At 45.8% G+C, this 21,895-nt stretch overlaps 1 protein-coding gene across 4 annotated transcripts in view; it reads left to right on the plus strand.

Annotated features, from left to right (window-relative positions):
* The window catches only part of cadm4 (cell adhesion molecule 4), a 120,470-nt gene that overhangs the window by 96,824 nt on the left and 1,751 nt on the right, over nt 1-21,895 (plus strand). For 2 of the 4 annotated variants that reach the window (XM_029115645.2, XM_029115646.2), the window contains exons 2-8: nt 3,135-3,281; nt 6,271-6,558; nt 7,444-7,605; nt 7,946-8,036; nt 10,933-11,105; nt 18,264-18,377; nt 20,457-20,585. In XM_029115645.2, the coding sequence (XP_028971478.1) occupies nt 3,135-3,281; nt 6,271-6,558; nt 7,444-7,605; nt 7,946-8,036; nt 10,933-11,105; nt 18,264-18,377; nt 20,457-20,585 (1,104 nt within the window). Of the gene's footprint in view, nt 1-3,134; nt 3,282-6,270; nt 6,559-7,443; nt 7,606-7,945; nt 8,037-10,932; nt 11,106-18,263; nt 18,378-20,456; nt 20,586-21,680; nt 21,755-21,895 lie in introns of all 4 variants that reach the window. The other 2 variants (XM_029115647.2, XM_020041283.3) reach the window with 2 other exon arrangements.

Genomic DNA, 21,895 nt, shown 5'->3' on the forward strand with positions numbered 1-21,895 from the left:
TCGATGTTGAACAAAACATAGAAGGAAGGCTATTTTAGTCTGTTTCTGTCACCCACCTCCCTATCTAATGCAGTGTTCCGCAATAAGGTTTAGCTTAAAGATAATATTTTCTACATATTGCCCTTCCCTCGTGCACAAACACACACACTCATAGGTCCATTGGAGTGCAGATACAGACTTACATTATCGTTGTGATAGTCAACACGTCATGTCCTCAGCTCCCATGAGGCTGACACTATTTCCCAGCCATCTAGAACAGTTTTCACACAGTTGCAATAAACACAGATCTTCCATATGCTTTCCTTGTCATAGTGAACCCCATTTGGACCCAATTTTAGCTACATAAACACACAGTATCTCACAAAAGTGAGTACACCCCTCACATTTCTGTAAATATTTGATTACACCTGTTCATGTGACAACACTGAATAAATTACATTTTGTTAAAATTGTAGAGTAGTGAGTGTACAGCTTGTATAATAGTGTACATTTGTTGTCCCTTCAAAATAACTCAACACACAGCCATTAATGTTTCTAAACCGCTGGCAAAACAAATGAGTACACCCTAAGTAATGTCCAAATTGGGCACAGTGTCAATATTTTGTGTGGCCACCATCATTTTCCAGCACTGCCTTAACCCTCTTGGGCATGGAGTTTACCAGAGCTTCACAGGTTGCCACTGGAGTTCTCTTCCACTCCTCCATGATGACATCACAGAGCTGGTGGATGTTAGAGAACTTGCGCTCCTCCACCTTCCGTTTAAGAATGCCCCACAGGTGCACAATAGGGTTTAGGTCTGAAAACATCCTTGGCCAGTCCATCACCTTTACCCTCAGCTTCTTTAGCAAGGCAGTGGTCGTCTTCGAGGTGTGTTTGGGGTCATTATCATGTTGAAATACTGCCCTGCGGCCCAGTCTCAGAAGAAAGGGGATCATGCTCTGCTTCAGTATGTCACAGCACATGTTGGCATTCATGGTTCCCTCAATGAACTTTAGATCCCCAGTGCCGGCAGCACTCATGTTTTTATACTCCTCACCTGGTTGCCGCCACACATGCTTGACACCATCTGAACCAAATAAGTTTATCTTGGTCTCATCAGACCACAGGACATCAGCAAACTGTTTGTGGGCTTTCTTGTGCATCATCTTTAGAAGAGGCTTCCTTCTGGGACGACAGCCATGCAGACCAATTTGGTGCAGTGTGTGGCGTATGTTCTGAGCACTGACAGGCTGAACCCCCACCCCTTCAACCTCTGCAGCAATGCTGGCAGCACAACCTCAGGATTTGACGCTGAGCATGTGCACTCAACTTCTTTGGTCGACCATGGCGAGGCCTGTCCTGTTAAACCGCTGTATGCTCTTGGCCACCGTGCTGCATCTCAGTTTCAGGGTCTTGGCAATCTTCTTATAGCCTAGGCCATCTTTATGTAGAGCAACAACATTTTTTTTTTCAGATCCTCAGAGAGTTCTTTGCCATGAGGTGCCATGTTGAACTTCCAGTGACCATTATGAGGGAGTGTGAGACCAATGAAACCACATTTAACACACCTGCTCCCCATTCACACCTGAGACCTTGTAACACTAACGAGTCACATGACACTGGGGAGGGAAAATGGCTAATTGGGCCCAATTTGGAAATGTTCACTAAGGGGTGTACTCACTTTTGTTGCCAGTGGTTTAGACATTAATGGCTGTGTGTTGAGTTATTTTGAGGGGACAGCAGATTTACACTGTTATACAAGCTGTCCACACACTACTTGACATTGTAGCAAAGTGTCATTTATTCAGTGCTGTCACATGAAAAGATATACTCAAATATTTACAAAAATGTGAGGGTTGTACTCACTTTTGTGAGATACTGTATTTGTGACCCCACCATGTTAAAATCATGTAAATTTAATGTTTTCTTTCCTAATACATTTTTTAGCAGTCTCTATGGAACAGTTTTGGAACAGTTTGTAATACTAATATAAATATAAAGAAAGTAAGGTTTGAAATCCATCAAGGAAGATCAGCCAGTAAGTGTGGCATTTCTATAATGTAGAATATCACTTTATTATTGATGATGTTCTTTTACCCCCAGTCTAATATACTACCGATCCTATCCACTCTGTTCTAAGAGGTTCTGAAAGAAACGTAAGACGTGTTCTTGAGCCTCACCTATCAGAAATGCAGTCATCATACTTTTTAGCCTAAATCATTAAATAGATTCACTTTTGCAGGAAATACAGATTCCGCTCTCTTTAATACTATTACATCGCTGCAAAACTGAAATGACTTACCATAACCCGGTTCTCTATAACAATAATCGCTTTTCTCCGGCTTCTTTGGTTTTCAGATGCCGTCTTAATGACTGCTCCATCATCTAGTTTTCATATTAATGTTGTTCTTTATCTTAAACTGTCTTTTTGGGCTGCTAGTGTTAAATACACAAGTTTTTTCACCAGCCTCCACTGCATTATCATGAAATCAGTTCAATAACAGGTGTTGAGGAGGTTGAACTCCAAACGCATGATCGTAACTGTGTAGGTGTGTGTGTGTTGTGTGTGCGCGTGTGCGTGCTTGAGAATATGCATATGTGTGTTATTGCCTATGTGTGTGTACTACTCCTGTTGGCTACTTAGCTGGTATTGCTCCCATCTGCCTGTAATGAGAAACCTCATTCCAGTGTGTGTGTTGTGTTGCTTGCACTATGTCAGCCCAGACAGGCTGTATTAGGAGTGTGTTAGGCTAATGGCTGCTAATGATAATCATGAGAAAAGTCCAAGCACCAAGCTCATTTACTGCTCTCTCCCTGTGTTCATGTCAATCAATAACAACACTTGTTTCTGTCTCTCTCTCATTGTCTCTCCATCCTTCTCTGTCTGTCTTTCTCTTCGTCTTTCTCGCTCAATCCCTCTCTGACTTTCTCCCTCTGTCTTTCTTACTGTCTCCCCTCTGTTACTATTCAGGGACATGGAATGTTATATAGCGTCCTATCCTCTCGGTTGTTGGCTGCCCTGGTTGTGTGTATTTGAACACACCCGGACCATTCTGCCTCAATCAGGGGTTCTACTTGCGGTGAATGTTACGGCTGGTACCGAAGCGAGTTTGAAACTCATATCTTTCCAACTGTGTGGTTTTGTCCCCCTACAGCGCGTTGCCAGGCGGTGCAGGCTGAGAATGTGACGGTGTTGGAGGGAGGCACAGCCGAGATCTCCTGTCGTCTGCAGAACTATGACGGCTCCATTGTGGTCATTCAGAACCCTCGCAGACAGACTCTCTTCTTCAACGGCACACGAGGTATGTGTGTGCGTGCGTGTGCGTGCGCAGTCGTGTGTATGTGCATGCGTGTGTTTGTGTGTTTGTGTGTATGTGTGTGTTGATTTGGTTTTGGCTTTGTGGTTTGACTGGTTCATTTACCCAAGGTCATCATGGCCCCACTATCTGAAAGGTTCACTGTCCCCCTGAGACATTTTACAGTCATACGGTTTACCCACTTTTAGACGCATTATACAGAACTAACATAAGAACACCTCTTTTACCAGACTGGTTTTATTTATGTGAGAAAGAGACAGGTTCACAGAGGTCACATCCTCGTTCAATATTCAGCGAAACCCTAGTTTTACATTCTGTGCAACATTGAGGTTGTGATGTCACAGACTCTTGTCCACTGTGAAAGCTGATTGGTTTGGAGGGTCCTCTTCTGACAGACTCCAGGCTGACATGCCAGACGTTTGCCATTCCCAAACCACTTCTGCAGCCAAAACTTTTGCCGTGGTTTTTGTGACGGTAGTATATGCAAAATAGTCACTGGTGAAACGCTCTCATTAAAAATAACCTCTGTGATCTCCTGCTTGTTAGCTCCTATTTTGTATTTTATTCAGCTGTATAAGATAGAGCAGCAGTTCCTTTATTTCAAACGAGTCCGTCGTTCAAACCAGACCTTAGCCAGTGTTGCAGGTGGGGATTATTTTTTTTAACTAGTCAAATGCAGTCAGCTACAGGAAACCATCAGATTAATGCGGTTGGGAGAGGATAGTTCATTATGGATGTGGACTTTGTCGCACATTCTGTCCAAAAAAAAAAAATGAATTCCCTGGCTCATTACTCAACGTGAGCACAGTTCGAAACTCAGTAGCCAGGTGAAAGCTGTATATTTAAGCTAGGCTTTCAACTACCCCAGTCTGTCAGATCAGGACTTCAGTATTTAAGCAGCGCTGCTTGCTTCCTGGAAAGGAAAACCTTTCTCTTTCTGAATGCATGATGGTCCCTAATAGGACAGAGTCAGAGAGGGAGCATGAGGAGAGAGTTTAAGGAGAGATAATAAGGACAGAGACGGAGAGCCAGAGAAGAGAGTATGATAGTCAATGATACCGTTTGTTTTTCATGTCAAACCATGAAGGTTTTTCAGTCATTTCAACACTAGCATTCCACTGTGTTTCTGTTATATTTCTATTTATTGGACTACTATTCTCATTACTGTTGTTGCTGTTGGTTGTGGAAATGGTTTCATAGCGTTCTTATTGCCTGGCTGCCACTGGTCTGACCACTGTTATTTAATGTACACTTTGACAATGTGAGTAACCTGGCTTTCCATGTAAACAAGTCTATGGAGTGTAAGGACAAAGAGTAAGGAAAGAGAACAAGGAGAAGGAGAGCCGAGAGAGAAGAGAGGGGAGAGACAAAGAGAGACTAGCAATCTTATTATGTAATAGCATTTTTACCCCCTTCTCTCTCTCGTTCTCTCACTCTCTCTCACCTTCACTTTCATAGATGCTTGGTATCCTTGTAAGGACCAACGATTATATCTTTTTTAACTTTCCCTAACCCCTAACCCTAAAACCATCCCTAACCTTAAGTCCAAAGTCCTAACCCTAACTCGAAAGCTAACCTTAACACCAAAGCCGTGACCCTAACTCTAAACCTAAACTCCAAAGTCCTAACCCTGACTGTAAACCTAACCTTATCTCCAAAGCCCTAACCCTTACTCTAAACCTAAACTCCAAAGTCCTATCCCTTACTCTAAAGCTAACCTTAACACCAAAGCCGTGACCCTAACTCTAAACCTAAACTCCAAAGTCCTAACCCTGACTGTAAACCTAACCTTATCACCAAAGCCCTAACCCTTACTCTAAACCTAAACTCCAAAGTCCTATCCCTTACTCTAAACCTAACCTTAACACCAACAATTCTTGCTCTGTTGCTGCCCAATGCCTTTAGTGTAGATAGGTCAAGCAATGAGTTGTCCAGCTACAGCACTGAGCAAATAGGCTCAAGAAGGTGGAATGTGTCATAGCACATTCCTTTGTTAATAGGGACCATCAGTGATATGGTGCCATTTTGGACACACCCCTTTTGTTATGCTTTCTAGTATAGAAACGGGCTATATGAACATTAACAGCCCAGTGGCATGTCCATGAGGATATAGGGGATTTTACTGATCACATCTGTTCCATCCCGGCCACTCAACTGACACACACGTTTTAGGTTTAACTGTCCTTGTGTGACTGTAAACGTAACCCCTAAGTCTAACACCTAGACCCTAACAGGATTGTTCCTCAGGGGGGCTGGGAAAATCTCCTCAAGAACGTTTAATTGTCTGTGTTTTACAGTCCTGGTGGGAAATCGTGTTCTCTAATAGTGTAGTAGGACAAGGACACACACAGACCTCACTACACACACTAAACCACTAAACCTGATATAATTAATGATGATGTGAAATTGTATATTTCATCAGGGAGGAGAGTCTCCCTCAGCTGAAGCAAACCCAAAAGAGCAAGTAGAGAGGAGGGAGGGGCTGTGCAGTCAGTCAACCAGTCAGTCAGTCAATCAGTCAGTCAGGCAGTCAGCCAGTTAGCGAGTCAGTCGATACAAAGTGGTTTTGAAGAGGTTTATGAGACAATGGCCATCCCTGTTCCTGTCACAAACTGACAGTTATAAGCATTATTTGTTATTAGTATCATTTTCTTACAATTGATTTTGCCTGTTCTCTGACAGAATTATTGTTTGTGCTTTCCCCATGTCCCCCTCCTTCGTTCCCTCTTTTTCACTGCGTTTATCTCAGCGTTGTTTTTATGTGGCCTTTTGTAGGAGGTTACAGTGGATTCATGTTGGATTACTCATGGTTCTTTGTGCTGCTCTTCTCTTGACCATAACCCCTTCTGTCCTTACAGTTTTTCTTTTGTCCAGATTGTTCTATCCATATATTGACTGTGTCCGATTGTGGCTCTCCAGCTGAGTCTTGTCTCGTTGCCACACTCTTCCTCTCTTCCTTGCTCCATTGCTCCAGCGTTGAAGGATGACCGTTTCCAGATGGTCCTCTTCACTCCCCGTCTGGTGCGCATCACCCTCACCAATGTGAGCGTCTCGGACGAGGGCGGCTACTTCTGTCAGCTCTACACCGACGCCACCCACCACCAAGTGGCCACGCTGTCCGTGTCCGTCCCCCCAGAGACCCCCACCATAGAGGTGAAGCAGGAAGCCGTGGAGGGGGCCGAGGTGGAGCTCACCTGCCTGTCGCCACGGAGCAAGCCCCCCGCCACACTGCGCTGGATCCGGGACCGCCGAGAGATCCCAGGTCTGACCGTCCAACCGTTTGGTGACCAGTAACCGTCCCTCTGACCAGATCAGTGTCTGATCGGTCTCCCTGCCTGTCTGTCTCTTGGTCCAGTCATACTGCTCTGCCTCTGTTCACATCAATCCGCCTGCCTGCCTTTATGTCCCCATGTCAATCTATCCATCTGACTCCATCATTCTCTCTCCTTTTCTGTCTGGGCTTCAATCTTCCTCTTTACTCTCAATCTGATAACTTTCCATCCAGCGAGAGCCCTGTTTGTTCTTTTATCTATCCTCCTGTCCCAAATCTGTCTGTCCCCCGATGTGATAGGGTGGATGTTACAGGGGTGGTGGGGTGTTGCCAGACAGCTCTGTGTTCCGTCCTGCTGTGGGTTGGAGGGGGCCATACCCTGAGTGAAATGCACTGTGACATTAAAGGTTAGGCTACAGATCCTAGGAGATAGAAAGGCTAGGTAATTAAGACAGTATCTCCCCTCATCTCACGCTTCAACTGGGCCTGCTTCTATTCACTCAACTGAAATAATTGAAAATTCAGCGTGGTGTAAGTTATTGTGATATTTTCCCAAACTCACACTACGTGACTGGAATGTTCTAGTTTGCCACCAGCAGCTTCCCTTCCCGGCCCTCTCAGGATCTGACTCTGCTGCTTTTCTACTCGGTTTTTCTTCTTTAATTGCATCTCAAGCTCTTCTTTATCTGCCTTTTATGTTTGAGCCTCTCGGGCCCCCTTCCCTCCCCCCTCGTCATCAATCACGCCCATCTCACTCTCTCCAAGTGTCCCTCATCCTCTCCCATACCTCATCTTCTTTGCTCCTTCCTCTCTCCATTGTTTGTCGAACTCAGTCACATGCTGATACCCCCCCCCCCCCCCGCTCTCGTCCTCTAGGTGTGGTGTCCCAGCAGGACAATGGAAAGACAGTGAGTGTGTCCAACACCATACGTCTACCGGTGGAGAGGAAAGACAACGGGGCAGCGATCAGCTGCGAGGCCTCCCACCCCGCCTTGGGAGGACAGAAGAGGATCCGCCACTACCGCCTCGACGTCCACTGTGAGTGACCGGTCAGGCCGCCTGCGGTTGCCGCGGCAACATACTCCCGCTGTTTCGCCGTTGTTTTGGACAGCCACCGTCTCTGCGTGTTGCAGAGGAGGCGATTGCGCGCGCCGTGTAATGAACACTTTGGTCCGCCTTAGACACAAACAGTGCGGCTGCCGGCCTGACGCTGCTTCAGGGCGGGGCTATGGCAGTGACTCGCGTGTGCCTGTTTCGACAGAGCCAATTACAATGCAGCGGCTGTTTGACCCGCAGGCCCGTTACGATAACAGGTGTTCCAGCTGTCACTCTGATTGATTGCCATGGTAACGTGGGTTACTGTTCCTCTTCTACCCAGTTGCCCCGACAGTCAGGATCATCCCTCCCCCGGGCATTCTCAGAGAGGGAGACTCCCTCAGCCTCACCTGCTCCGTCACTGGCAACCCACTGTAAGTGTGTCTGTGTGTGTGTGTGTGTGTCTGTGTGTGTGTGTGTGTGTGTGTCTGTGTGTGTGTCTGTGTGTCTGTGTCTGTGTGTCTGTGTCTGTGTGTGTGTCTGTGTGTGTGTATCTGTTTGTGTGTGTGTGTGTGTGTGTGTGTGTGTCTGTGTGTGTGTGTGTGTGTGTGTGTGTGTGTGTGTGTGTGTGTGTGCACTCCCGCATGCAAAACATGGCTATTTACTAACATAACTTAAGCACACCCGTGGCTACTGGAGTAAAGATCCAATTATGTTTTGGATGCATTTGATACGTATGTGCCTTGTCGCAGCTGTCACAACATGAATGGAAACAATTCCAGATTCACAAGAGAACCTTGAGAAAAAGCCTCCCGGGGAAAACTAAATGAATGTCCTCCGGGGATTTGGGCGATGGAACAGAATGGAGGCTATTCTGATTAGGCTTTTCTACAACAATCTTTTCTCCGAAACATAGTGATGGGAGATGTTTTCTGAACCCCTCTCTTGAAATATTCTATACGGATACTTAGAAAGTTCGGCAGGATTACCTGACAGGAGTGACAGCTACCTTAATGGCCAACAAGATCAAAGCACAGACACGCTTCGTTTGAGACACCATTCAGCCATGACTCGTGGCAGTGGGACTCAACGCCAAAGAGGACAGAGCAGGTACCAAAGGGGAATATACCTACGCAAATCTAAAACATTTTACATAATTCTAAACAATTTTTCATATCCAGGCCCCTGTCCAGCAATAGAGAATAGCATTTCTATAACAACAAATGTCAAGCCCTGTCTGATAGTTTACCACTAACTACGGCCTCATGGTGTGAAACCAGGCTATTTCCCGGAGACATGTAATTTCACCCTTGAAGGGGTAGAAAACGTCTTATCTTCTCTGCAGCATGTTTTCTGCCTAAAATATGTTATTGATGACTTTAAGCATGAATCCACAAAGTTTTCGAGATGCCTTTGGTACTTCATCACATAGTGTAATGATCAGTAGTACACTTGAGAAGAAACAAATAGCTCAGCCTTATCTGCCCACAGAGGACTGGTAACTTCATTCTAGCTTATTGTGGTTGGAACAGCTGCTTGCATGCCAGTTTGCACCAGAACAGGTCGGCAGGGGAGGGGCAAGGTGCACATAATCTAAAACAAGACGTGGAATTCACCAAATATTCAGTTCTCTGTGCAAGTCGAAAACTGATAAACCCTCAACGTTTCCACAAATGATTCAATGGGAGTTGAGGAGGAAGGCCAGTGGACAACTGGACAATTACCAAGGGCCTCTGGCATCTGATCTGGGATCTGAGACTGGGCTGACTTTCATGACATGTACAACAGGAGTGGAGCTCAGATGGACACAGATTGAGCCGGTGACTGTATCTGAAGCAATTATCACTGACCCCTGGTCTCCTGTCACCCATGATGAACCGCCTCTTCCTACACTGAGGACAACACTCTGTGGTATCAGTGGACGAGCCTGAGGCAGCCGGGAAAACCTTTACACCTAATGGCCGAAAATACCAGAATCTCTAACTATATTTCTATACTTATATATTTCTTGCCTGATAGGTTATGATGTTGTAATTACATTTGCTTTACAATGATGGCAGTTTAATCGACTTCCTCTTCATTAAGCTTGATAAAAACTGGTTTTGTGTGTGTGTTTGTGTGTGTGTGCGTGGGTGTGTTTGTGTGTGTGCGTGTGTTGGTGTGTGGGTGTGTTTGTGTGTGTTTGTGTGAGTGCGTGTGTTTGTGTGTATGTGTGTGTGTGTGTGTGTGTGTGTGTGGTAAAGCCCCGCAGTAAAGTGAGCCAGCGTAAAGCTCAGTAATGCCTGAACGGGGCCAGTGATATGAGAGACGGGGATGTGCTGGCCGATCCACTGGACGGACCCAGCCTCATCTCATGCTGGAGTGACCACATCCCCTTCCCCATGCCCCCCTCCCACTTCCAGGCACCGGCCAAGATTCCCCTCATCGTTAATCACTAATTAATTACACTGTCTGTTTTTGTTGGAGCGCTATGTTTATTAAAGTGTGTTTGTGTGTGTGTGTGTGTGTGTGAGTGTGTGTGTGTGAGAGAGAGAGGATGAGCAGGATGTTTTTAATTAGAGGCTTCCTAGGGGATTAGGGTGTAGATTGTAATCTGGCCATGGTTGAATAAGGGATTAGAGGGCCAGCCAGCACAGCATAGGTTGCGCACACCCACACACTGACACATAAACACCCACACACACACACACATTCAAACATATTCTCACACACAAACAAACACAAAAACATCCATCAGATGTGTGTGTCTGTGCTTGTGTGGTACGAGTGTATGTATGACAGTCCTTCTTAGTCTGAGACACCTTCTGTCTTGATCTTGTGTCTCTCTCCTCTATCATCCTCTTTCTGTAAGTCCTTCTTTGTCCTCCTGTCTGTCCCAAGGTTTTAAAAACCTCCCCCCATAAATATGTCTCTTGGTATCTTTCCCTGGCTCTTTCAAACCATGTTTCCTACTTCCCCTTTCTCCATCTGACACTAAATCTTTATTTTCTTTTTCTATTTTCTCTGCCTGTCTATAAATCTCCTCATTCCTTTCTGACATGCTGAGTTACTCTCTTTAGGTCTGACTCAAAATATCTCTCACTCCCCCTCACCCCCTACTCACTCCCTTTTCACTCCCTCCTCTAGCCCCCCGCCCTCAGTCACTCCTCACTCACTACCTCACCCCCCCCCTTACTCACTCCCGCCTGTAAACTATGTATTTTCCCTCTTCCTTCACAACTCTCTGATTTTGATCTTGTTGGCTCCCTTCCTGCTGTAACTATCTCTTTCCGGTCCCTCCTCTCTCCCTCTCTCCCTCATCCCCCACTCTCCATTTCCCACTCTCTCCAGGCCTCGGAATGTCTTGTGGTCCAGGATCAATGACACCATACCCGAGAGGGCGGAGTTCTCTGGCCCTACGCTCCAGATGTCCCGCCTCAGTCAGACACATAACGGAACCTACCTGTGTCAGGCGCAGAACAACTATGGCCGTGCGGCCGACCACTACACTCTGCTGGTGTATGGTGAGTCTCAGTCGCCATGGAAACCCCTGTCACCATGGAAACCGTTGTCACCATGAAAACCTTTGATTTTTGTCAATTATGTGAATGTCATTCCCTGAGGGCAGCACTAGAGGTTAACGCATTTGCAAGCATATCATCTGATCACAAATGCTATCATGCCCGTTTAGGCTAGACAGGTGCAAAACTAGCCTGCCACCTCCCAGGCCATAAAATCCCAGGGTGCCACTGTTCACTTTGATTTGAGGTCCACTCTTTACCATGACTCGAATGGCGTCCTTATTCCCTCCCTGGGTAAACTATGGGGGGGGGGGGTTACGAGGTCAGGCAGAACTGGTGGAGAGAACGGTGAGCTCACGGTGGAGCAAACCCTTTGAAGTGAGGGAATACTGAGATGTGAGCCGGACCTCGTTCCCACTGCTCGCGGCTATATAAGCAGATGGAGCCGACAACCAGGCACCATCAAGAAGCTCAAGTCAGACATCAAATGCCCCAAGAACCAAAACCTGTATATCCAGAAAGTCCAGGTGAAACTGGTTACGTGAGCCGAGACGGTCAGAAGCAGCAGTAGTGCACGCCAAGCTGGGCGTTGTGGGGGGCAGTTAGAGTGGCACAGCAACCACACTAGAGGGCGAGGCGAGACCTCATTTCCCACTCTTTCAGGCTTCCTCTCATATCGAGCAGCAGGGGCAACCAGCTAGTCTGTCAGAAAACAAAGAATGCTGAACACAACCTTTTAGTAACAAACTACAACACAAGAACACCCTCTGGGAATGTAACCCGAGATGGATAGTTAAATTGCAGAGAGCAGTGGAGAGCAAAGGCACAACAAAAAGGTAAGTAAAAAGATGCCAGCAGGCTGTGAGATTTGTCGTCCACGAACTGCGCAGGTGAAGAGCAGGTCAAGAGCGAAAAGTCAAAGTGGGTAGTTACGCTCTGGGGTTTTTATAGCCTGGAAGATAGGAACCCCTGGCTCGTTTTACACCAGCCGTGTCTTAACAGGCGTGATTGTATTTGACCCATGTGCCTGCGTATGTGTGATCCTTTGCTGTCGCACCGAAGCGACCGACGGACCGGAAGGAAACAACCCCAAGGCACAGATCTAGAATCATCTCAGCCTCCATATCCAGCACATCCATTCCACTTCCACCCCTGCGTAGCTTCCTGACTCAAACCCTCGGCATTACCTCAGACACAGAAATGCGTTGATTTCTTTTTATACGCTCCAGAAATATATAGTCAGTATAGAGTGTCCCGGCTGTGGACCAACCAGTAGTCGTGTTATTTCCCTGCACCCTTTACTTTTGCCTGCTGAAGATGAGAGAGAGCGGAGGAGGAGGTGTTGGGAGATGGAAAAAGAAGGTGGTTGTTGCGTAACATTTTGGCCCACCTTAGGCTGCGCCCACATCTTCCCTCATACTCCCCTCGTCCCTCCCCTCCCTATGTACCCGTCCCCTCCCTCTCCCGAGCAGGGGGGCGGGGGGGGGGGGGTGCCGGGGGACAACAGGCATCAAACAGGCTCTAACCATCCTCTGTTGAGAGAGGAGGTGGGTGGGAATGTCACCTTTCATCTTACCACCGCCGCCGTCGTCAGCCAGAGTTAAAGCCACACTCTCTCTGCCTCCCCCTCTCTCGGTAGCAACTAGGTTAGGGATGCCTGGCTTTGAAGTACCTCTACGCTAAAAGAAACTGTCTAATTTGTTTCTTTTCTATTGTCTATCACCTAGAATGGTTCTTCTTTTTCTTCTTTCCGGGTCTTCATTCTTTCTTGTTGTTTCCGTTTTTATCGCAGTCAAGCCAGCCTACTTTTTACCCCCCCCCCCCTGTTTCTGCCAGTTTTTTTCTCCTACTCATTCACTCTGAAGGTCTCTCTGCTGTCCTCTCTGTTCTCTCTTCATCCTCTGTGTGTGTGTTTCTTTATCTGTTGCTGTGTCTGTCTGTCTTACTCTGTCTCTCCTCTTTCTGTCTCTTTGTCCCTCTCTCTGTTCTTCCCTCTTACATTTCTTCTGCCCTCTGTTTCTTGGCTGTAGTGAAGTTCAGCTCTCCTTCCAGGGGGTTGTGTTTTGCTGGGTCTAAGGGGGACATAGAGAGCGGGAGAGGGCACAGGTAGAGGAAGAGAGACCAAGAGAGCGAAGATCGAGGCTAGGTTAGTGTTCAGCAAGGGACACGTCAAAGACCCGTCAGCCCTGCTTGCCTTTGCCTTTGACCATTCCGAGGTGTATTGGGGTGGGCCCTGACACGGTGTTATTGTGGGGCCATGATGAGTCAGCTGAAACTGTTCACTATGACAGGACTCCCCCCTCACACTGTCAACCTGCTTCCAGAGTTATCTGGTGTCTGAAGTGGCCGTGAAGCACAAAATCAGGAGAAAAGGGAGAACAATATTTTGCAGATTGATATTGCTGTGTCCATTTTTTCAATATGTCTGGATTACTCTTTGATAAATAGACAGAGTCCAAAGAGGCTGAGCATACACAGCCTGATGTCGAGGGGAGATTACATTTTTTTGCAGGTTTGAATATGTGCTGTGTGTGTGTGTGTGTACCCATACTGAAAGAAAAAAGAATGGGCAAAATCAAGAAATATTCTGAATAATACATTTTCCCAAAAATTGCTATGGGTGTGTGTGTGTGTGACTGTGTATGAGATTGGGTTGTGTTACCTGCATGTGTCTCCCTCCTACATATATAAAAGACATGAGGCTCTGTTTTGGTTGAGCTGCTGTACTCATCTGATTGCTGTGATTGCTGAGTGGTTGCAGTCGCCACCATTGTTTAGGAGGGTGGAGGAGAGGCGGTGGGGTGACGGTGGCTGGGCTTGGAGGAGAATGTTACTGATTGTCTCGGCAAAGCCCTGAGGGCCTGCTTATGTAATTGAACTGAGCTGCTGTGCTCAGATGGATTGCCAAGCTAATAAAGCCTATTAGAATTGAATTGCATGAGAGAGTGGGAGATGGAAAGGAAGTACGAAAGAGAGCGGGAAAGAAGTAGAAAGAGAATGGCAGGGAGAGGAAGAGGGAGGGGGAGGTTGAGAGGTTGATGAGGGGTGAGATTGAGAGAGGCCATGAGACAGGGCCGGTAGGAGAGAGTGATAGGGATGGAATGAGAGAGGGTGATGAGGAGAGCAAGAGGGAATGAGAGAGGGGGAGGAGAGAGGCAGGGAATATGAGGTGAGGAAGAGATAGAGTGACTGAAAGAGTATGAGAGTAAGAGAGAGGCCAACATATTGTGAGTGGGAGGAAGCCTAATCAAAGGTTGTGTTTTTCCCCTAGTGGCACTTGATTGTCTTCTATTGACTGTGAGAAAGTGAGTTTAGTGGAGGTAATGGGGAGCAGCGGTTAGGGGCACGACCTTCTGACCAACACACTGGATGACATACAACCTTGTATTCTCATTGGTCAGTGACCCATGTGGGTTTACCGTGTTTTAGGCAAAGAAAACAGCCCCAATACACAAACACACAAACACATTGTTCATCTCTGTAACTTCTCTGTATCTCTGTAAATCTCTTTATCTGCTGGATCCTTAGCTTCTACATAATTTTATTAATATTGTAATTTTTAAATATATTTTTTTTAAATTACAATATTAATAAAACTATGTAGAAGCTTTCATACCCACTGATTCCTGTAGAACATAACTTTTATATATAGATAATGAGCTTATTCTACCCCGATCAGGACCCAAAATATATGTTTGTTTTAATCAAACATTTGTAAACTACACTCACCTAAAGGATTATTAGGAACACCTGTTCAATTTCTCATTAATGCAATTATCTAATCAACCAATCACATGGCAGTTGCTTCAATGCATTTAGGGGTGTGGTCCTGGTCAAGACAATCTCCTGAACTCCAAACTGAATGTCAGAATGGGAAAGAAAGGTGATTTAAGCAATTTTGAGCGTGGCATGGTTGTTGGTGCCAGAGGGGCCGGGCTGAGTATTTCACAATCTGCTCAGTTACTGGGATTTTCACGCACAACCATTTCTAGGGTTTACAAAGAATGGTGTGAAAAGGGAAAAACATCCAGTATGCGGCAGTCCTGTGGGCGAAAATGCTTTTTGATGCTAGAGGTCAGAGGAGAATGGGCCGACTGATTCAAGCTGATAGAAGAGCAACTTTGACTGAAAGAACCACTCGTTACAACAGAGGTGTGCAGCAAAGCATTTGTGAAGCCACAACACGCACAACCTTGAGGCGGATGGGCTACAACAGCAGAAGACCCCACCGGGTACCACTCATCTCCACTACAAATAGGAAAAAGAGGCTACAATTTGCACGAGCTCACCAAAATTGGACAGTTGAAGACTGGAAGGATGTTGCCTGGTCTGATGAGTCTCGATTTCTGTTGAGACATTCAGATGGTAGAGTCAGAATTTGGTGTAAACAGAATGAGAACATGGATCCATCATGCCTTGTTACCACTGTGCAGGCTGGTAGTGGTGGTGTAATGGTGTGGGGGTTGTTTTCTTGGCACACTTTAGGCCCCTTAGTGCCAATTGGGCATTGCTTAAATGCCACGGCCTACCTGAGCATTGTTTCTGACCATGTCCATCCCTTTATGACCACCATGTACCCATCCTCTGATGGCTACTTCCAGCAGGATAATGCACCATGTCACAATGCTCGAATAATTTCAAATTGGTTTCTTAAACATGACAATGAGTTCACTGTACTGAAATGGACCCCACAGTCACCAGATCTCAACCCAATAGAGCATATTTGGGATGGTGTGGAACGGGAGCTTCGTGCCCTGGATGTGCATCCCACAAATCTCCATCAACTGCAAGATGCTATCCTATCAATATGGGCCAACATTGCTAAAGAATGCTTTCAGCACCTTGTTGAATCAATGCCACGTAGAATTAAGGCAGTTCTGAAGGCGAAAGGGGGTCAAACACAGTATTAGTATGGTGTTCTTAATAATCCTTTAGGTGAGTGTATGTAATGAAATGAAAATCAGAACAGCTTCAAAACATGGTTACAATGTTAATTGTGTACAATAATATCATGGATAGTTGGGTTCTGCTTTCATAGCTGTGTCTATACATTTGAAAGTAGTTACATTTCTCCAATTCCTTTCAGGATTTTAGCAAAACGCAGGTGGGTTTCTGTTTTTTGGGGATGTCAAATTAAGCATCCCAGCTTTAAAGACTTCTCTGTGCGCAATGTCATTAGCAAATACTTTTGTATGCAAATGAGAGAACTGCTGCTAATATAGATGCTGAACAGAATAAAATGAGAATACCTGCTGGTGGAGGAGCTGACAGGCTGTAAGAACACAGAATATCTGGTGGTGGAGAAGCTGACAGACTGTACGAACACAGAATGTCTGGTAGTGGAGAAGCTGACAGACTGTAAGAACACAGAATATCTGGTGGTGGAGAAGCTGACAGACTGTAAGAACACAGAATGTCTGGTAGTGGAGAAGCTGACAGACTGTAAGAACACAGAATATCTGGTGGTGGAGAAGCTGACAGGCAGTAAAAAACTAATATCTGATAGTGGAGGAGCTGACAGGCAGTAAAAACTGAATATCTGGTGGTGGAGAAGCTGACAGACTGTAACAACAGTATATCTGGTGGTGGAGCTGACAGGCTGGACATCAGTAACATGGTAATTAAACGTCAGAGAATGTGATCATAAAGGAATAAAATAAGGAATGGAACAAATGAATGTGGAACCAGAATAAAAGAGGAAAGGGAGAGTGATTGAGGGTGTGGAGGAGCGCCTGTAAGGAAAAGAAGGGGAATTTGAGTGTAGAGGATGTTGGAGGAAAGATGACAGAAAGGAAGGGAGAGATTGGGAGAAGTCATTATATATAAGTCTTCCCAGAATTAAGTTTTAATGGTCAAGAGATATTAATCACTGTCCAATTAATTAGCAGACTGACCCTGCCCATTAATCCCCTTGCCTCAGGTGAGTTATTCTCTCTTTCTCTGTCTCTCTTTCTCTTGCTACCTTTCTGTGGGCCCACACACATATGCAGTCTTTCACACACGCATGCATGTAAGCAGGCAAACACGCGCACACGTTCATATAAACACGCGCACGCACGCATATACACACACATACACACAAACCTGAGATAAAGGGAGGAAGTAGAGAAATAAAGAATGTCAGGATGAATGAAAGAGGAGGAGAGAATGATGAGCATAATGCTGCCATAGGAGGACAGGGTTATGATGGTAATGTTCACATGAGAGGAGAGTGCTGAGGGGTAAGGCTGAGATAACAGGAGGTGAGTGCAGCAGGTATTGCTGTTGAAAGAGGACAGATGGATGAGGGTAATGCTGACAGAAGAGGAGAGAGGGATGAGGGTATTGCTGATGTAAGAGGATTGATGGATGAGGGTAGTGCTGACAGAAGAGGACAGAGGGATGAGGGTATTGCTGATGAAAGAGGATTGATGGATGAGGGTAGTGCTGACAAAAGAGGACAGAGGGATGAGGGTATTGCTGATGAAAGAGGACAGATGGATGAGGGTAATGCTGACAGAAGAGGACAGAGGGATGAGGGTAATGCTGACAAGAAGAGGACAAGGGGATGAGGGTAATGCTGTTATTTCTGGGGCCAATGGGAGAGAGAGGGAGAGTAGTCAGAAGAGTAGTTAACAAGTACCGTAATAAGAGATTGGTGTGTGTCCGTCTGTTTGTCTGTGTGGGAGGGAGATTAAACAGCTCTCTAATGCACCCTGCTGTTTCAAAGGGACAATTTAACAAAGAGTCTCAACGAGTCTCAGTTAGTGCATCTGTCTTGTCTCTTGACACCCCTTAACTGGACCTCACAGTCTCTCTCAGCTGGCCTATTACCTCACCATTGTATCAATGTTCAAACCATTGACCGTGTATGTCCCCTTAACATTGTTCAACAGAGAATGATTCATCAACAACAATGTGTTCTGTCTACCTTGCTACTGAGTCAGTAGACAATATGTCTGCGTCCCAATCATTAACTTACAGTGAATGTGTCAATGGCATTTCGTCAACATCTTTCTCCCTAGCCAATGTTGTTATGTTCCCCTTGCTAATGTCAATGTATTTTTCCCATTCCACCACTCGGTAGAAATGTAGTATTCACAGTGTGACCATGTAAAACCTGTCTTTCATAGAAACCATGTTTGTCTTGTAGAGAACAGTGTGTTACCTTGTCTGTTGTAGAGACTATGTCTGTCACATCCATGGTGTTCCTCATCTCCCATCCCACCACCTCCCACCCCACCACCTCCCACCCAACCGCCCTCCTCACCCCTGACAACGCCCTGGATCCCCGAGGTAAGGAACTTTACACACCCCTCTCCTCTCTCCTCTCTGTCCTTCCCCTTCCCTGGTGATCAGCATCTCCCCCTCCGTCCGCAGCTCCCCTCCCCGTCTTCCTCTGCTGTGCTCCTCACGTCACTGACACGCTCTCCCGGCGTCCGCGGTGACCTCCACATGTCTGGCTCACACTCACATGCCCCCACTCTCATTAATGGCTGCCTCATGGTTGGTCCACTCAGCGTCAGATTGCATGGTAGATGCATTAGTGTGTTAATGCAGCACACCTGAAGGGAAGGCCGTAGGACTCCTGTTAGAAAGCTACACACACACACACACACACCACACACAGTGACAGGATCACATCATACTATTATCTATTGCTGTCTTCTATTCTCAGCCCATTCTCTATTGCTGTCTTCTATTCTCACCCCATTCTCTATTTCTTTTTCTATTCTCACCTCATTCTCTATTACTGTCTTCTATTCTCACCCCATTCTCTATTACTGTCTTCTATTCTCACCCCATTCTCTATTACTGTCTTCTGCTTTGTTCTCACTGACTGACAGACTGACACCTTGTAAATACTTTAGGTGAGTACAATTGACACTCAAGCCGGACTCTAATATTGTTACGTTCTGTATGCGAGGAGGTTTGGAAATATGACCACTGATACATGGCAGGACCATAGTAGCTGCTTCACCTTTGACGTGGTTCAGCAATCTGAAGGCAACATACTGTCAGCCTGTGAACCTGGTCCCAGTCAGCCATAATACAAGCCTGATAACCAAGGCTGTTTAGGTGTAATACATGCCTGAAAACCAAGGCTGTTTAGGTGTAATACAAGCCTGAAAACCAAGGCTGTTTAGGTGTAATACAAGCCTGATAACCAAGGCTGTTTAGGTGTAATACAAGCCTGATAACCAAGGCTGTTTTAAGTTTAATACAAGCCTGATAACAAAGGCTGTTTAGGTGTAATACAAGCTTGATAACCAAGGCTGTTTAGGTGTAATACAAGCCTGAAAACCAAGGCTGTTTAGGTGTAATACAAGCCTGATAACCAAGGCTGTTTTAAGTGTAATACAAGCATGATAACCAAGGCTGTTTAGGTGTAATACAAGCCTGATAACAAAGGCTGTTTAGGTGTAATTCAAGCTTGATAACCAAGGCTGTTTAGGTGTAATACAAGCCAAGAAAACCAAGGCTGTTTAGGTGTAATACAAGCCTGATAACCAAGGCTGTTTTAAGTGTAATACAAGCCTGATAACCAAGGCTGTTTAGGTGTAATACAAGCCTGATAACAAAGGCTGTTTAGGTGTAATTCAAGCTTGATAACCAAGGCTGTTTAGGTGTAATACAAGCCTAACGGATAACCAAGGCCGTTTAGGTGTAATACAACAAGAGGCTGATAGTGAAGCAGGTTGTCAGCAGCAAGGTCTGCTCGCGAAATTAGCACCTCCCTCACAATAAGATCTGGCTAATTTAGCATGCGACAAAACACATTGTCATTAGTGTCAAACTACACACACACACACAGACACACAACACACACAGACACTCACTCATTTTCTCATTTGTCAGTTGTCTTTGCTTTTCCTATCAGTTTGTTGGTGGCTGTGGTCTTGTTAGCACTGAGTTAATAATTCATGTTTAAATTCCAGTCTTCTAGACCATGTCCATTCCACTGTGTCCTTGTCTCCTGTGCAGGGTTGTCACTAAATATCCACATGCACACAGAAATGTTCACACACACTTGCACATTCAAGCACACAAGCACACACGCCTGAGATACACGCATGCACATGGGCGCACACCCCCCCCCTCCTCAGGTGTCATTTCATCTTTTCATCTCTGCAGCCTGGGCGTGTCTGTGGTGTAAACAGAGCCTTGTCTCTGTCTCTGTGGCTCTGTTGGTTTGAGGGCATCTTTCACTTGTTTTCCTCCTTTTTCTAGTTCTCTGTGGAAGATGATGCAGCAGTGGAGACGACTATATGTTCTCTCCATTCAAAGATGTACATGTTGATTTAAAATGAATTCGCTCCCTCTCTCTCTTCCTCACCCCCCCTCTCTCTTCCTCCTTCCCTCTCTGTGTTTCAGACCCTGGGGCAGTGGTTGAGACCCACAGCGCCATGCCATATGCGGTGATAGGGGGTATCCTGGCCCTGCTGGTCTTCACTGTCATTTGTGTTCTGATCATCACTATCTGGTGCTCTGTCCGACAGAAAGGTAACAAACACGCGTGCACAGGCACATGCGCGCACACACACACACACACACACACGATTGGCATTCACCATATTGGAAAATAATATGAATTCCATTAAAAGTGAGACTACCCTGAATTCTCAATGGTCACACCTCATCTCGCTATATCACATGGCAAATAGGTAGAAAGAATATCTGAGAATGAGAAAATAGTAAATAAAATATGAAGGTGAATGCATGAAATATGAAGGAGCGCTGAGGATAAGGGCACACTCTCTTCCTCTCTCTACAGAACATGACAAACGACCTCCTGTCTTGGTCAGACGGGTGGGTGGGAAATGTGGGTGTGTCCATGTTGTTTTATGGCCCCTATGGTTTACTGTATCAGGGCCCATCCATAAAAAAAAGACTCTATTACCTACGCTCCCCCATCATTTTAAAAGGCTCTGGCATTCCTCTACTTTCTCTCTAAGTGCCAATAAAGTTACCCGAGAATGGAACCTTGGAGAACTAGGGGACCTAGGGGAGAGGCCATAACCCTTATCCTGAGGTGGACAAACTGTCAGTCAAGGTTTCATGCAACCAGAAAACCAATCAGCAAATTGACAGAACCAGTCAGTGGGCAGAGACATCTCTGTTAGGGCCCCATCTCTGCCCTGCTGTGACTGCCAATCAAAGCCTTAACCAGACAGAGCAACAGTAAAGTGAGTGTCATCGGCTCCTGCAGGGATTCGTGAGCTTGAACATGATTGGGTCTTTTGGACCAGTTTCCTGGATGCAAATTCAACCTAGTCTAGAAATATAAAGAATTACCAAAGGAGCATCTCCCATTAAATCCCTGTGTTTAATCCCTCACTAGGCTTAATGTATGTCTGACTCATGAAGTACTGAACTGATTGTGTAGATCAGAGAGAAATTAAAGAGTTTATTTGGATAGGTTAACCTCAGTGACACTAGGATTATATGGCTCTGTGTAGCTAACTTTCCCACTATCTTCCTATTCCTCTGGCTGCCCTCATCTTTGTACCTCTTGTCTCCACCCGTCCCTCTTTCGTCCCACCTCTGTCTGCACCATGCTCTCCATCTCTCTCTTCTTTGCTCCTCTTCCTCTGTCAGGCTCATATCGTACCCATGAGCCGATACTTAATTGGTACTGACGTAATTCTAACTAAACTAACAATTAATCACAGGTAGGACAACAATTGGTGAACAATGTGTTAAAGATTGATTTGCCGGGTTCTCTGAATGACACACGGATTATGTCGCCCTAACTAACCCCAACGCCCCCTAATCTCTGCTGAACAAACATCTCTCTCTGCCTTCCCTTCCCC

Source organism: Esox lucius, chromosome 20 (genome assembly GCF_011004845.1).
Source record: "Esox lucius isolate fEsoLuc1 chromosome 20, fEsoLuc1.pri, whole genome shotgun sequence".
Lineage (NCBI taxonomy): Eukaryota > Metazoa > Chordata > Actinopteri > Esociformes > Esocidae > Esox > Esox lucius.